The 17,920-nt window shown below is 33.4% G+C and overlaps 1 protein-coding gene across 11 annotated transcripts in view; it reads right to left on the reverse strand.

The window, feature by feature from the left end:
* The window catches only part of LOC134847570 (voltage-dependent calcium channel type A subunit alpha-1-like), a 101,686-nt gene that overhangs the window by 82,361 nt on the left and 1,405 nt on the right, over window positions 1-17,920 (reverse strand). For 10 of the 11 annotated variants that reach the window (XR_010162860.1, XM_063864652.1, XM_063864653.1 and 7 more), the window contains exon 2: window positions 8,341-8,918. Coding sequence is in view for 10 of the 11 variants with exons in the window: in XM_063864652.1 (XP_063720722.1) it covers window positions 8,341-8,519 (179 nt within the window). In the remaining variant the exon portion in view is untranslated. Of the gene's footprint in view, window positions 1-8,340; window positions 8,919-11,142; window positions 11,252-17,920 lie in introns of those variants that run through there. The other variant, XM_063864650.1, reaches the window with a different exon arrangement.

Genomic DNA, 17,920 nt, shown 5'->3' on the forward strand with positions numbered 1-17,920 from the left:
AGATCTAACTTCAGATCTGAAATTTTGTTTTCATGGTTATTTAAGCTCCTGATTTCAAACTTGAAATTTTTTTATAATTATTTTTTGAAAACATCAATGTTTCTGTTAAATTTTTTGCTATTATAGGTATTTGTTCCGACTTTCGATACGAAAGTAACGGAATATTTGTGCTCGGGGTGGGGTTTTGTTTTCTTCAGACAAATTTCGACTTTTAACTAGCCATTTTTGACAGAACTTTTTTTACATCATTCAAAAGGTATTGTTGTCTTGAGCTCAAATTTGAAAGATATTTCACCTGTGATCATTTTTCGTAAAGTTATGGGGGTATTAAGATTGCCATTTTGGCCAATTTGGGACAATTAACGCGCGATATATTTCGCGCTATTAACGCGTAAGCGGAGAGTTAATCCGTCTTAAAATCGTTCCAAAATGGTTGAAAGAAGCTTATTTGCCATAATTGAATTGTTATAAGGAGCTAAATCTATCTTATTGTACTTTAAATGGCATGTGGGGGGATGATTTTCATAGAAAAATTCAAATTAAAAAAAAATTTTTTTTTTATTTTATTACATTTAATTTTTAATGATATTACTGCTCCATAAAACCTTAAAAGGCAGTCGGAACATTCAGGGCTTCGCCCTGATACGAGCAGTCTTGTTTTGTACTTTATAGCTTCTGCTAGCTGCTAGCATGTACTTAGCAAATACTCTTGTACTGATTGGATACTGCTGATATGTATTTGCGTAATTATGAGGTAACCATCAGAATGCAGTAGCGCATGAAAATCAAAATTTTGATAGGTGTTCTAGCAATTTTTGAAAAAGTTTTAATTGAATTGAACAAAACATATGTAAATTTCTAACTTCAGGTTTCTATAGCTTCAGATCAAAAAGTTTTTGTTGCATAGTTATTTAAAATCTGAACAATTGTATTTCAGGTTCGTATTTCAGATCTCAAAATTGTAAGTTTTTCTCAAAGATCTAAAATAACGAATTTCAGATCTGAGAGTCAAGTAATGAAGTAAATAAAGAAATCCAGATCTAAATCAGAAAAATCACTGAGTACAAGCAGTTACATTGTTTGCTTCAGGTCACGTCTAATTAAGACTGACTCTCAGATTCAAACTTACTGTACAGTTATTACATGATTACATAAATTTGCTATAATTATGCCTATAACACTACCTCGCCGTCCAAAAAAAACTCTAAAAGTATTGTAAAAACACGATTGCCCCTTTACCTCTACACAGCGTCAGTAGTGTAGTATTTGTTTTACTTAAACTCACTGCTAAATGATGATCAATAGGAATATAGTCTTGCTCGCCAGGCTGACCATTTGTTGAGAGAACGTTGGTAGCATGTTTTGTGAAGATTTTGAGTTTTTTTATTCCCTGGATTTGTTAGTGGTCCAATAGGCTTGTTCCCTACTTAGCTTTTTTCGCTATATCTTACTGAGCCTCACTTTATTTGAAAAACTTTGCTTCTAATCATTTGACAAAATGATTCAACACTTTATCAACGGCCTTTAACTATTTGCAAAGTCAAACTCAAAGTATTATCATGCAGGCCAATCGAAATGGTAGGGCAGAAGGATAGGCTGCTGGATTTCTTCGGCTCCTTTTTTAAATTTTAGCGTCAGCTCACTGGAACCTTTAGTCCAATCAATTTACAGTTTTTATCACGCGAATTTTAAATTCGGCCGGAGATAAAAATATCATTTTTCACGTAAACTAAAACAGAGCTCTGACAACTTTAGCAAAGTTACACAAGCTGAATAATTTTGTTTTCGAAACTGAAAACTTATTACTTGACTGTAATGGTCTTGTTGTTCCGACTTTCGGAGAAAATGACAAAACATGTATGCGCTTGGGGTGATTTTTTTCCTCCAGAAAAAGTTCGACTTTTAACTTCAAATTCCGAATTTATGGCGCATTTTTTTATCATGCAGAAAAGAATAATGTACAATTAAGTGCTCAGACAAAATTCAATTCAACGTCGATTGTTTTTCATAAAACAATCGATATTAAAGATTGACAGTTTGACGAAACTGGGATAATTATCAAATTTAAGTTTTCATTTTTGTCTCATCTTGCAAGAAAGCATGAATGCGGCCATCAAATTTAAAACTAAGCAAGACTGCTCGTATCAGGGCGAAGCCCTGAATGTTCGACTGCCTTTAAGTTTTATGGAGCACCAGTAATAACATTTAAAAAAATTAAATGAAATAAAATAAAACGAAATTTTTTTTCTAAAATTTGAATATATTTTCATGAAAATCAACCCCCCACACGCCATATAAAGTACAAAAAGAAAGATTTCGTTCCTTGAAACAAATCAATTATGGCAAAAAAGCTTCGTTCAATCAATTTGGAACGATTTATAAGACGGATTAAATCTCCGCTTACGCGTTAATAGCGCGAATTATATCGAGCGTTAATTGTCTCAAATTGGTCAAAATGGCCAAAATGGCAATCTTTAAACCCTCATAACTTTACGAAAAATGATCACAGGTGAAATATTTTTTCAAATTTAAGCTCAGGACAACAATACCTTTTGAATGATATAAAAAAATTCCGTCAAAAATGGCTTGTTAAAAAGTCGAAATTTGTCTGAAGAAAAAAAAACCCACCCCGAGAACAAATATTCCGTTACTTTCGTATCGAAAGTCGGAACAATAAATATTTCAGCTGTGATCATTTTTTGTCAAGTTATGGGGGTTTAAAATTGCCTTTTTGGCTAATTTGGGGCAATTGACGCGCGATATATTTCGAGCTATTAGCTCGGAAGCGGCGACTGAATCTGCATTAGAAATCGTTTCAAATTGATTGAAGGAAGCTGAATTGTCAAAATTGATGGAATGTGGTGGGATAATTTTCACAAAAAATCGCAAATTTAGAAGAAAAAAATTTTCAATTTATTTTTTACATTAATTTTTTTTCATGCTATTACTGCTCCATAGACCTCAAAAGCAGTCGGAACATTCAGGATTTGCCCTAATACGAGCAGACTTGTTTTAATTCTACTCAAATTCTAGCATGAGAACAAATAAAGTGCAGTCGGATCAATAAAAATTTAGAAATCTGAAAGAAGCTAATTTGAAAATCTGTCATTTTTGGAGTTTAGAGGATGATTATTGGTAGAAAACTTTCGGGACCTTGGTGCGTCCGGTATGAGTTATCGTACCTAAAGTCACCAGCGGGTTCCCGATCATGTCATTGATTCAAGATGACTGCTATCAAAATATAATTAACAAGACTGCTCGTATCAAGGCGAAGCCCTGAATGTTCCGACTGCCTTTAAGGTTTATGGAGCACCAGTAATAACATTTAAAAAAATTAAATGAAATAAAATAAAACGAAATTTTTTTTCTAAAATTTGAATTTATTTTTATGAAAATCATCCCACAACACGCCATATAAAGTACAAAAGGATAGATTTCGTTTCTTGAAACAAACCAATTATGGCAAATAAGCTTCTTTCAACCAATTTGGAACGATTTCTAAGTCGGATTAAATCTCCGCTTACGCGTTAATAGCGCGAAATATATCGCGCGTTCATTGTCCCAAATTGGCCAAACTGGCAACTTTTAAACCCTCATAACTTTACGAAAAATGATCACAGGTGAAATATCTTTTCAAATTTAAGCTCAGGACAACAATACCTTTTGAATAAAAAGATTTTGTCAAAAATGGCTAGTTAAAAAGTCGAAATTTGTCTGAAGAAAAAAAAACCCACCGAGCACAAATATTCCGTTACTTTCGTATCGAAAGTCGGAACAATGAATTTGCGGTCATCAAATTTGCTCAGCTCTGAAGTTACGAACACTGAAAGGCCTAAGATCGACCGACGGTCTATGAAACTATTGCTGTGCGACTTGCCTAGGACTCATTAATTGTTCCGATTTTCGAAGAAAGTGAGAAATATATATGGCTGGGTTGTTTTTAATATTCGGACTAACTTTACGAAGGAAGTTGAAAGCATATGGGTATAGATCCGGAAACTTTTGGATTGCCGCGAGAGTTTCTAATTGATAGTCCAATACGTAGACCTTTTATGCGTGGCAAATTATCCACATTAATATTCGTTACAAACTAAATCAAGGCAAATAATTGGCGCTTTTATTTCGAGTCAATTTTTAAAATCTTTTCATTTGAGATTTGTAGTTCCAAATTTATAGTTGTTTGAATTTTTGTTTTAAAAAAATTATTCTAAAATAATTAAAGGGCAGTCAGAACATTCAGGGCTTTGCCCTGATATTCGAGCAGTCTGTGTCATTTTTGGTGTAACATATCGATTATAAAAACATGCTAAAAATTCTTGAGAGCACAAAAAATATTGTTTTAAGTCACTGGCAATTTTCATTATATCTTAGCCTCATCATGTGTTAGAGCGCTAAATGCTCGAACTCGAAATAAAACGTTTTTTTTTTTAACTCAACGCTCCAACCGGCCTTAAATCAAGTTCGAACTTTTTGCGTTGATCATATTGAATGTTGGTGGCCCTGAATGTTCCGATTGCTGAGGACATACCTTCCGGATGATATGATAAAATTCCGTCTGGAGAAAAAGATCACACCGAGCACAAGAATTCCGTCATTTTCTTCGACAGTCAGAACAGGAAGAATTTTTGGTTACTGTAAGGAAATTTCTCCGAACATGAAGTTATGAAAATGTTCCGCCGCCACAACCACGCTCCGCAATTTAAGCTTATCAATGCTTTTATTAGTGCGTCACATATCCATGTCGTTTAGCATTTTGTATTGAAAAGCTTTCATAACGAAATCGTTTACAAACATATTTATTGCGACAATTGTTTATTCTTGGACCTGGTTTTAATATATTTTGCGTCCCAACATTGAAAAAAATTGAAAACGCTTCCGAAAGTGTAGCTGAGCTGAGTATGAACCAGACGAATTAATCAGCCGAACCTATAAGTGATCCAACAGCTGACAAATTTTCCGCTCCTTTAAATTTCTCCGCTACTTCCAGCTAAAATATTTCCAGCTAAAATACTTCCAGCTAAAAAATATACTAAAATATTCCAGCGCACTGATATCATTTTGATGAACTTTAAGTTGAACAGTTAAACGCCAATTTCAAATACCTATCTTCTTTTGCTGTTATTATGTTCGAAACTTTGAAAATGTTTTAATTAAACTTTTAATTTTTTTCTGATATGCCAGGTGTTTAAAAGATTCTCTGCCTTCTTCCTTCCTTCAAAGTATTTTTTTTGTCGGTGGTAATATAAGATTCGGAATTCTTTTCTCTTCACGTGGACTGTATCGATGGGCATTTAACAATCAATGTTTGAACGAATTTTTGATCAGCATTCATATGAGCGATTGATTTTAGCGACAAGCAAAAACGACTCATACTCAAGGACAATGTTACCTCACATTCATGCCATGATTACGTAATTTGACTCAATAGTTAGGCCATCCATTACACGAGCTACCGCAGATTAATGAACTGTTGTATCATTTTAACCAAGCAGGATGGAAATGTTTTCTAGGGCACTATTCTATCATAAGAATTGCATATGATGTCGCAAACATTAAAAAAAAACTTCAAATCTAAAAAACCTTTTGTGCCACAAACAGGCCACACATGTAAACAATTTAATACAATTTAACTAAATGTATTAAATTTTGTATAAATTTCTATTTGTGAATATCTCAAGTCGCATAATTCTCCAAGATGAGAAGATGTGCCATCGTAAATATAGTGCAGATTTGTTGATTTTTTAAAATAATGATGAAAAACAGCTGTAGTTTACTGTTCACGTTTTTAAGTTCTCAGTGAAACTCTAGTTTTCATTTTTGGAGACAATTCATTATATTTGTTTTTCCGGCTTTCGAAGTAAAAGCGCGTTAATATTGTAGTAGTCAAAGTTGTCTCAAATTCAAATCCTTTTCAACCCTCTGGAACTTTTTAAAAAAAAAAAATAGAGTCACATGCAAACAATAGTTAGGCCATCTACTACACGAGCCACGATTACGGCACATCAGTCACACGCGCAACAGAGAGCAGTCGGAACAGTCAAGTTTTCCCTGATATTCGAACAGTATTGATATGTTTCTTGATTCTTTTCGCTTTTTCGAAATTGTGCGCTTCATGTCTTGAATTAACTTTGCGAGAAAAACGAGCTTAAGATTTTGATTGCCCAATATTCAGCCAAAACTTCAAAACGTTAGTCTGAAAATTATAGAATTTAAGTCAAAATACTGAAAACTTAAAGTTATAGGAACATATTTTATTATAACTCCGAGTTTCGGGAAGCCGTTTATGAATAAAACCAAACAAAACTCTAAATTTTTTCTCGGTAATTTGTGTAATTCAACAAAGGTTGAATTATTTTGATAGTTTTCTCTGACAAAAGTCAAATTTTTAAAATATACTTGATCGACAAAATTAGCAATTTTTTTTGTTTCTGTTGTTTTTGGGTTTTGACTGCATGCATCTGAAATTTTAGATCTTCATTTTTGCACCATTTTTCTACAATTTTGTTGTCTAATTTGATACAAATGTTTAAGGAAAAAAACTGCGTAACATCACATATCCCAAGTAATCAAAGAGAAGATTTTGGGCAACAAAAATTCCAGACAAAAATTCCAGTGCTATTTTCGGGTAGCAGTGAGATAATTTTTTCGTTTGCCAGAGCGTGAACGGTATAGTTTGCAGAATATTATCCAAGCAACATACAACTGGTAGAAACAAATTTTGAGGAGGAACTGTTTTGTGGGATACAATAAAAAAAAATTCATTAGGGTCGAAGTTTTGAATAGTAAAATAGGCTGAAGTATTTTGGTCTTTCCCAAAAATCACAGAAGGGAACAAACTCATAACAAGTCTGCTCGTATCAGGGTGAAGCCCTGAATGTTCCGACTGCCTTTTAAGGTTTATGGAGTAGTATAGCATTAAAAAATTAAATGAAATAAAACAAAATGAAACATTTATTTTTCTAAAATTTGAAAATTTTTAATAAAAATTATCCCCCCACACGCCATATAAAGTACAAAAGAATGAATTTTGCTCCTTGTAACAAATCACTTATGACAAAAAAATTTCTTTCAACCAATTTGGAAAGATTTTCAAGACGAATTAACTCTCCGCTTACGTGCTAATAGCGCGAAATATATGACGCGTTAATTGTCCCAAATTGGCCAAAATGGCGATCTTTAAACCCCCGTAACTTACGAAAAAAATCGCAGGTGAGATATCTTTTCAAATTTTTTTATATCATTCAAAAGGCAACAATACCTTTTGAATGATATAAGAAAATTCCGTCAAAAATGGGTAGTTAAAAATTCGAAATTTGTCTGAAGAAAAAAAAATTAACCCGAGCACAAAAATTCTGTTACTTTCGTATCGAAAGTCGGAACAAAAACAAACGGCAAAATCGTATCAGTCTGGAATTACTTGAATGAGAATTTTCTCTTTTAAACTCTTTTTGCTATCCTGCACATGAAAATTGTCTCGTCCAGATTGGAGATAGATTTTTCCGTTGGCTTTAATGGAGAGAAAAACTGGAAGGTTTTATTTTGTAAATAATTGAAAACTGGACCTGCTATAAACAACTCGAAACTTGTTAGAAAACTGTTTCAACGAATTGCGCACTTGCTATACTGACCGAACAAGCTAAACCGAGTTATCTCCGAACACGTCCAGACAATTCGGCCAAAGACAATTCAACCAATAATGGTGACCGCGGCAGTCGCGCCAACGTGTTGCGAGCTTGCCATCAGAGGGTAGGACTCTATACGAAACTTAGAGCCGGTTATCGCCGCGCAGCGCGCCCACCGGCGATCTTAAACCGAGAAATTGCTCCAATTCTGATTTTTTTCTTTCGAATCTAGTGTTTTGTAAAACTAGCTGAATTGTCTCAGGCTGAATTGTCTGTATATTTTTGGCTGAATTGTCTGAATTTCAAATTGGCTGAATTGTCTCTGGCCGAATTGTCTGTGCGCCATCTCCAAACCAGATATTTGTTTTTTTTTAAGTCATTTTTTGCAATAAACAGAAAAAATTTGCCAAGTAATGATTATTTTTTCCTGAAATTGGATAACCTTTTCTCCACGCATGTTTTCGTGCTTTATCGATTTAACGTACAGGATAAAACTATTTGAATCAAACTCTTTTACACTCACTTCTCTCATTTTGTACTAACTTTGGGCAATAAAAGATGATGACAAAAGTTGTTCCAAACTTTATCAGCATTTTACGGTTTTTTAAATTGGGGCGGACTTCCACAGGCTCGTTATAGTCATTGAAAGAGCAATTCAGTATGAATGATCTCGAATTCCCTTTTTAGACAAGTAAACAGGATTTAAAAGTGTACTTACTCTCCCCGTTTCCATTTTTCAGCCACGATCAGAGCCGATTTCTGTTGATAAACAGCCCCCCTCCTCGACCTCTGAGGTATGCTCACGGCACCTTCTGGGAAGTCAACCGCCACCATCGTACAAGTCACCGGCTGCTGGTCCGGGGGCTGCTGCTCCAGAAGACCCCCTCCGGCCATCATGGTTCACTGTACACTCGGATTACCCAACCAGTGATGTAAGTATGGTGTCATAATTTAGTAACTGTGCGGTAACATGATTGATGATGTAATAACACCTTTTTCACTATTCTAAATAATTAATGTCAGTTTTCTCTGATAAATCTGTAATTCACAATGATGTAAAAAATTTATGGTAAAGGTAAGTAATGTGAAAAGGAGTCATAAATGCGAATACTTTTTTAACGTAAAATATGCCACGGGTCATGCATAACAGGTTCTCAGACATTTTGGAAGCGTGCTTAGTTCAAATAAAACGGAAACTGTATTGCGTTTAATGGAAAATAAATCGGTTGCTTTATGGTCGGAATAAGAATCAATTTCTTGTTTGTTTCTTGTGTTTTTCAAATCAACGGAGCACTTCTGAAACAGATTTAAAATTGCTTTCAACTGGTTTTTTATGTAAAAAATTAGGAGAAGAAAGAAGACAGCTTTATTTAGTTTTTTATCCGTCTTTTGATTTTGAAAAAAAAACACGAAAACGCACAAAATACAAGCAGCTCTTACAGGTTATGACTTTCATGTTAACGCTAAGTTTTCAATGCAATAGGTAAGTAATAAAAAACAAACAAGAGACAAAAAAAACTGATTTTAATAAACTAAATTAAAAAAGTGCGGCTACTATCTTTTGTTTTTGGTTGCCTGGTGATTATTTGAGATAAAATCTAGCACTTTTTGATATTTGCTTTGATAAGTTCTAATGTAAACTTATAAGTTAAATTTAATCAAAATGATACAAAAAACTCTGATAATAATTAGAAAGAAAGATTTTTACTTCAGAGCTATTCATTCTATAAAGAAATGTCAGGATGAACAAAAAATATCGCGAAAAAAGTTTAAAAAAGAAAAATGATTCAAAGAATAGTCTAATAGTTCTTTTTTAATATTACTTGTACATTAAAGTCTTATGAAGAATTAGAACTGCATCAACTTTTAAAGTTATCACTTTTTTTGAATATTAATGACCTAATTTTCAATCTGCTATTTTCTTTATTTTTTTTTGTTTTCCGTAGCAATGGCTTGTTGGTATCAATACAGAGAGCGCATTCGCTGTTGGTTAAAGATATTTTTGATCAATATTCGGATCAATTTCCGGGATAAAACTCCGCAAAAAAGAGAAACTGGGAGTGTTGCAGGGCGGAAATTATTGGCATGGATTAAGTTCAAGTTATTCGATTGAGGTAGCGGAACAAGTTACTGATACAGAGCAGCCGATGATAACAATAAAAGAGTAAAAAAAAGATAAATAAAAAAATGGCGCTAGAAATTAAAAGTATTGTGAAAAAATATATATATAATTCTTGTTATTTTCAGCAAACTTTTCAGTTTAAATTGGCTCTAACTGTGTGACGAAATAAACATCTGATGGCATTTTTTCGCAATTTTTCAGACTAGATTTTGAATTTCTGGAATCTGAATTGAAGCTTGGTGTGGGCTGTTTAATTGTTGTAGATTTAGCGGCCATCGGGTAACTGTAATACTGGACACTTGTGTCGATTGGCATAACATTGAGTAATATTGATGGATGAGGGTGATGAAGGAAGCGCGATGGCTGCTATCTTCAGACGTATATTTTTACAATTTAACAAATGTTACAACAACTGTAATCAACGAATGCTGTTTTATCCGATAACAACAATATTTATGGCCAACAATTTGGGAGAGCGGATAAAAACTCTTCATAATTCATACATATGACAACGTCACTATGAATATTAAGCATGTTTTGTAGCGGTAATTTTCTGTTACTCTTTTGCAAACTAGAATAACAAAAATTGTAGTTATTATGGTATGAAAAATGATGAAAAACTGGTTTCAAAAACACACGCAAATAATAAATTTGTGTTTTTTTTTGCCTTTAGAAAAAGGAACCGCATCGGTATTTTTGGTCAAAATTTTCCAGCTGATCATCAATCATGATTTATTTACTCGTGATTGCGTGATTACAGTTAATTACTTCTATACTACAAAGCTGAACATGGTTTTCATCAACTCTTTGCAACTTTTACTTTGCTATGATCAAAAATGTATTTCAATTTGAGAAACAAGAACAGTTTCTGTTTTTTTCTGACGTCAAAAAATGAGGAAAAGGGAGGACAAAAGTGATAAAAATTGAAAATAGGTTATTAGGAAAGTAGAAAATGAAACACATGCATTTTTATTCACCCTGAAATGTTACAGTTTCAGTGCCTGTAAGGACGCATTAATGAATAGATTCACGGGGCAATGAGTTTATTTATGAGAAAAGCATAATTGACGCAGGGGCTTTAAATTATAATAAAAAACGACCAACTCCAGGGTGTTGAAAAGTCAAGAGGTTGATTTTTTTCGGTATCTTCAAATTAAAGGTTGACAATAAATTTCCATCAATAATATGTCATTAATGTTCGTGATGATCTATCATTACCTATTTTTCAAAGGTATACGTGAAAAATGTGACGTTAAGCAAAATGTTACTTTTTTCTAAAAAGGTAGAGCAAGCATTAATTTTCTGTCAGTGAATTTAGAACAACTAAGCGACCGGCAATTTATTAGATTAGTATGTGCAATTTGGGCATGTGTTTTCAAGCTTGTGCAATCAATTTACCTTTGTGGGGTGCGGAAGTGGGTTGAAACGTGAAGACATTCAATTTTCACGATTGATTTGGACTTCCACTGACAGATTTTACTATAGTCTCAATCCAAATCCACCCACCCACCGACAGACGTTTAATAATACAACTTACTGCTCTCAATTTACTAATGATAAGCACTAGAAACGCTTGAAAAGAGGGATAAACATGCTAAATTGCTCCTTTCAACGGGCATAATTCAAGATTAGAAATCTGAAGAACAGCTAATATGAGTGCTTATGCTGCTTGCTCTTATGTTCAAAATGGTCCAATATAGAAAAAAAAATAGACCAAAATTCGTTTTTGTGTTAATATAAAACATTGATTAAACGGACTTTTCCCCACATAATGAGGTCAACCCTCTGTTTGCTTGTGTTTTTTCTTGTAAAGTCAGAAATCAGCTATTTGAAATCTTTGTTTATCGCCTCTGTGACCAATGAATAAAACAGGCCAACAAATTTGCGCATTGCGTAATTTTTTTCTGAAACAACAAGAAAAATCAATCGTCAGTGTTTCCAAACAAAACAGAGACATTCTTAGCGTTTTTCGCGACACAATTTTTGTGATAGTTTTCACTTTGTAAGAAAACAATGCTTACTTTCTTAATCAGTATAACGCGACCACTCTTTAGAAAATGGGAAAATGGTGTGAATTTTTGTTGACAAAAATTTTTGAGTTCTGTCTTGCCATCTCTGATTACAAAGCAAGATAAACAAGAGTTCTCGTATATCAAAGCTAAGCCGTAAATGTTCCGACTACCCCTCAAAGCAAAAAAAAGTTTTAAAGATTCGAAAAACTTGAATAACATTGTTTCATTTTTGTCTTTTTATTGTACTACCACGCGCTATGTAAAGTACAAAGAAATGTATTTTGCGTCTCGTATTTCATCATATTGCTGGCCTAAAGTCAAATTGACATGATTTAAATTTTCACTCACTCATTCCCGGGTTGACAATCATACAATTTTCGATCATACAATGCGATCATACAATTTTCATATATGAAAAAAATGCTTATCATACTCTTTCATACAATTTCATAGAGCAAAATTAAGTGTATTAAAATAGCAAAAATAAGCATTTTTCCATACTATGAAATTGTATGACAAGCGTTTTTTCCATTAATGAAAATACAAAAAATTTTTGTTTTGAAATTTTGTGTTTCATCCGAAACACTAAGTAAGGGTTTTTTGTCATAAGTAAACCCAGAGTGTAACAAACAGTTACCACGCAGGTAATCTACATTTGGTGATTTTTGTCATGAAAGTTAGTTTTAACATTTTCGCATGGAAAGATATACCAAAAATGCAACTTTGTGTATATGGTCAGATGACTTTTAGTTTGAAAATTTTGGTGGTTGAGAAAAAAGGCCTATTTTATAAAAATTTATTTTTATCTCAGCAAATGAAACAAAAAAAAATAATCGTGTTTACAAAATAAAATAGCGCCATGAAATAGCGCTTTGTGGTAGAATTAATAGGAGATGTGCATTAACATAAATTCATCCAACATTAGTTAAAATGAAAAGGAATCGAGTGAATCGAAAAAATGAGCCGAGGAACACCCGAGCAGTGAATTGAAAATAATATTAATAAAAAAAGTAACTAACAGGATTGCTGAAATAGTTTGAGACAATATAATTTTGAATTTTGATAAAACATAGAAAAATGAAATGTATTTTTGAGATAATTTTTGTTCCGACTTTCGAAGAAAACGGAATATTTATTGAGTTATGTATAGGTTACTGTACTCATAGAGTAATTTTAGATAAGGTACACCGTCTGCTCGTCACGCTATTTTATTTTCGGCCGGATAGATTCGTGCAACTTCTTAGTCTAATACCAATCTTACTCTTACTCTTATATCTCCTAGTCTCAATAGATCTAGTGTACACCGGTTTACGCGAGTTAGTTTCAGAATGAGAACAACTGTATTCTAAGTTTAGTTCAAATTGTTCTGGTGTTGAAACTACAAGTACTTTCAATTTCAACACTTTACAAATAAATAGGTTGTTAGTTTTATGGAGTATGATTGGTTAGTATTTAATATTTTATAAAGATAAAGTATCATAATAATAACCAATGATAAATACTAGTTTAGATCTGGTTCCAGATCTGACCAATAAATTGTTACCATAGTTTGGTTTGTAATAAATTGATTGATGAGAAGTTTCTACTATAAAAAGAGTGCAATATAAAATCATTCAAAATGTGTCTCCCCGTATAAGCACTCCATGAGAATAGAAAAGAATCCAAAACCATTAAAAGCAATTTAACCATGGTCGACTTTTAATTCCGGAAGGGGGGGTGGGGTTTATTTAGAGCGGGAGTGAAGATTATATGTCTGCTAGAATAACAAAAATAACATGGCAGCAGTAGCGGACTTGGGGAGGTGGCGGGGGGCGGACGCTTCCCTTCAGGGATTTGACCCCCTGCCGACCCAAAGGGTCCCCCCTTTGTACTATTTTGAGATATCCATTTTTGGCCGACAGACCCTAAAATTTTTCTAAAGGCGCCTTGGGCGCCAATTTTTACTAATTTTGAGGGGAGCGCGCGCCAAAAAACGCGATTTTTTGGTCGAAGTTTTCCAATAAATGCTTAAAAACGCCTCTTTTCAAAAATTTTTCACCTAAAAAAAGAACTACAGAATTTTCAAAATTCAATTTGAAAATCCGCCTCCCCCCTCGAAAAAATCCTAGATCCAAGCCTTCTATGGCAGTGCTAAATGAAAACCCATTCACATACTTGCATTGAAAATTAGCAAGAAAAGTGGACTAAAAAAAAATTGGCGAACAAAGCGAGCTCTCCCATCTGCTAGTATATATTAAGGAGAAAATTAGAACAATTCTTTGTGTTTTCAGCAATCAATGGTTTTAAAAGCCTATTAAAAAATGAATAAGAACCTTTTTACAAACTCAACCAAATGGGCGACGAATTGGCGAGAAAATTTTGTGCAGGATGTGGGTTGAGGATGTCAGGCGTAAGAGATTCTGTTGACAAACGGCTCCAAAAAAGAACAAACGAACAAAACCACTGGCTAACATGACACATAAGCTACAGATATTGATGGATAAAGACGAGGCAGAAGGTCAGTTTATAGTTCACATCTTGATATTTTAATAAAGACCTTTTTTGTGAATCAAATGAAAGGTAATTTAAATTTAACAAAGAGTATGTAGGTTGTTCGTCTCTGATGACCTTTAGCGTAGAACATGACAAATGAAGTCGTGAAGTGAAAAAAAGATGGAGAAATAACAATGAAACTGCTTTTTAATCCAATTTTGAACTTGTCGCTCAAACCGGAAAATAAGACCAAATCCTGCTTATAACATTTGAGTGTTTAACCGCTACCTGATTAGCTGGAATATTTCTTCCCGTTTGTAAATTTGCACTGTTTTTTATTTTTAAACTTTGAAAAAAGCTACCATAAAATGGTTTTTGTATATATAATGTCGTAAACATGACAAGGCCAAGAAATTTCACAAATTAACGTTTTTTTACAAGTAGGCGTTCATGAAAACGCACGGAAAATGATAACTCAGTAGGGAAATACACATGGAAACATATGAATAGTTATTGCCCTTGACGACCGTAGAAATCCATTAAAAAATTCAAAAGTGGATTTTAAAAATGTAAAAACAACCAGTTGGTAGGAGCATTATAGAATAAAAATCGAAGCAGACGTTATTATTTTACTACAATTTACATGAAAGTTAGTTACAAGTTATAACTCACAGGTTAAGAGCAAAAACAAAGGCAGAATCAAAGTTCAAGAGGAAAAACGCATTCACCTAAATCAATCATGCATTTTTGGTTCACTTTGGCGACACCCCGACAAAATTGATTACTGATGATCCTACAAAACTGATTGAATGATAAAAGTTCACGCTAAATTACATCACATAATGTTGGCTACAGAGAAAAAGTAGATGCTAGGTTATCTAATGAAAAGATCGGCTGCTCTTCTTATCACTAGTGAAATTAATTCTGTCGCAACTGAAAGAAAGAAAAAGGAAGAAAATAACAATATCAAAACGAGATGAAAACTTGACATAGAGACAAAGCGGAGCTTGGCATCCTTTGCGGCAACACAGAAAATTATCGTAGCGAGCTAGCAGACAAAAAAATAAAAGGAAGCCAATTAATTGGAAAAAACCTTGAAAAAGGTCGAGAAAACCTAAACAACAATCACTCCGAATGCATGTCTGCAATCTGTTGTGGAGTTCAAATCTCAAACTGTATCATGTTCAAATCTCAAACAGCCGGCGCTTAATAAAAATCAAAAAATTTTTATTGAGCAGCAACTAAGCCGACAGTATTTATGTAACACCTGTTGAGCCAAAATCGAAAATGTTGTCATAAAGATTTTGAGCTATAAAGTGAAAAGTAATATGAAAGGCTGGATTTTTTTCAATCAACGCAACATAAGGTCACTAAGCTAATATACCATAAAGCAAAACATATCGACCGAATAAAGCAAAAAAAAACAGAGAGAGATTTTATACACAGTCAGGGGTTAGTAGATTGACAAATTACAGGTCAAAAATACTTTCAATTACTAGGAAATTGATCACAGCAAAAAATCCATGATGTGAAAATTAGGCCGACTAAACATAGACTGACAGAAAAAGCCGTCAATTTTCGGAAACAAGAGATTTTTAGTATAACAACAGAAAATAAGTCTTGAATGGATTGAGACCTAGGACCTTTGCCATCCCAGGCTATATGCGCGGGATAAGCTGATGATTTTGAAATTACTTAAACCAAGCTATCAAATGAGTCATGTGATTTTGTTAAAAAGCTGTTAACATAATAAAAGTCTGTTTTTTTTCTTCTTTGAAAATTCTTAGAAAGGTCACCAAGTTGTATACACCACTAGTGTTCTAGGAAAATATTCGTCAACCAGGCAGCCTGTATTTGTCTGGTTTTTTCTTTAAGAAATATTTTGGCTCAAAGTATCAATTTAGAAACCCAGCCGCAGCCAAGAGTTTCTGGCAGTTCAGGGTCATCGCAAAAAAAGTCGGCCAATTCCGGGACAGACATTTTTTCCTTTCTATGAAACTGTATGATAAGCACTTTCTCCATAAAAGAAAATACATATAAAAAAGATTTTGTTTTAAAATTTTATTTTGTATCTGATAATTCTGCCATCCTAATCAAAAATTTTCTGTCATGAGAAAACCCAGAGAGTATAACTGGCACTCACCAAGCAGACAAACTGCATTTGATGATACTGGTCATGTAAGTTATTGTTACCAATTTCACACATCATATACCAAAACACATAACTTTTTGTATATTGCAAGAAAATTTCAATATTTTTGTGGTTGTGAAAAAAACCTTTAGGAGGGTTTAGGTCAATATCAAACCCCCCCCCCCCCCCCCTCCTCCAAAAAAATGATGGGCATTGAAAATGAAAAATTTTCAACCTAATGCTTCCTCCAAAAATCAATTTTTAAAATAAAGCCATTAGTTTTGAACATTAGTGTAAAAAATAATACAATTTTTTCAATGAATCTTGTATTATATGATAATCATTAATTGATTCATTGTTTTTATGTTTTGGGACAAGTGAAGTACGAAGAGCCAATAATGATGTATTCCAAGAAGCACAAAAACATTTTTGAAACTTAATTAAATTTGATAAATTTGAGATTATCAATTTGCCTTTTTTAACCAGGGTCAGAGCTTTCGAGCATTATCTAATAAAAATACTCGCCTTTAAAAAGCTCGCAATTTTTGGCAAGATATCACAGTAATTGAAACATGTGGAACAATGCATATGAAATTTTTGTAACAATTCAAAGTTCATTGTTTTGATCTCCAAAGCATTCTTGTTAATTACTGGGCGTTAAAAGTTTGGCAAGATCATACTAAACCTAGTCTGTGAACTTAGTCTAAAAAACTACCATTTTGTTCTAATTAAGAGGCCTGCATCTAATAAAAAAACCGATCATGTTTTTTTGATAAAATGTTTGGTATTTATTTTTTGTCATTTTGGAGGGTTTGGGTCAAAACGAAAAACGCCCAAAACAAGGCTTATTGCAAAAACCAAACTTCATAAAACCATTAGTTTTAAACTATTTATTGAGTGCTTTAGTCTTTGATAATCAATGATTGATGTACTGCTTGTATGGTTTTGGGCAAGTGAAGTACGAAGAGCCAATCATGATATATTCCGAGATGCACAAAAGCCTTTTTGAGACTTATTCAATTTTGAGTCTATCAATTTGGGTTTTTTTTCACCTGGATTAGAGCGTTCGTACACCAAAGTAATAAAGTAATATCCTTACCTTTTAAAAGCTCGCAACTTGGCAAGTTATCACAGTAATTGAAACCTGTTGAACAATGCAAATGTAATTTTTCAACAATTCTACTTCCAAAGTTTTCATCTCGATGGCATTCTTGGTACTGAATTGGTGCAAGATAATAATAAACCTAGTCGAAATCTTGTCACGATATGATTGAAAAACAAATTAAAATTTTTTTTGTCTTTTTTTATTAGGACTAGCAAATAAGGTTCTTATCTTTTTCAAGTCAAAGTGTTTCAAACCTTTTTTTTGCTTTGTTGATCTAGTGTCAAAAAAATTTGTGATTTTTCAATGTCTATTCAATGAAATCTATTTGGAAACTATAACAACTATTCTGTAAGCATTGATTAGATTTAGGGGGGAGGCGGGGGGGGGGGGGTGCAGACGAATGGAATCTATATTCGTCTGCCCCTCAGGGAATCGACACCCTCATCAACTAAAATG

The sequence above is a fragment of the Symsagittifera roscoffensis genome, chromosome 6 (genome assembly GCF_963678635.1).
Source record: "Symsagittifera roscoffensis chromosome 6, txSymRosc1.1, whole genome shotgun sequence".
NCBI classification, from domain to species: domain Eukaryota; kingdom Metazoa; phylum Xenacoelomorpha; order Acoela; family Convolutidae; genus Symsagittifera; species Symsagittifera roscoffensis.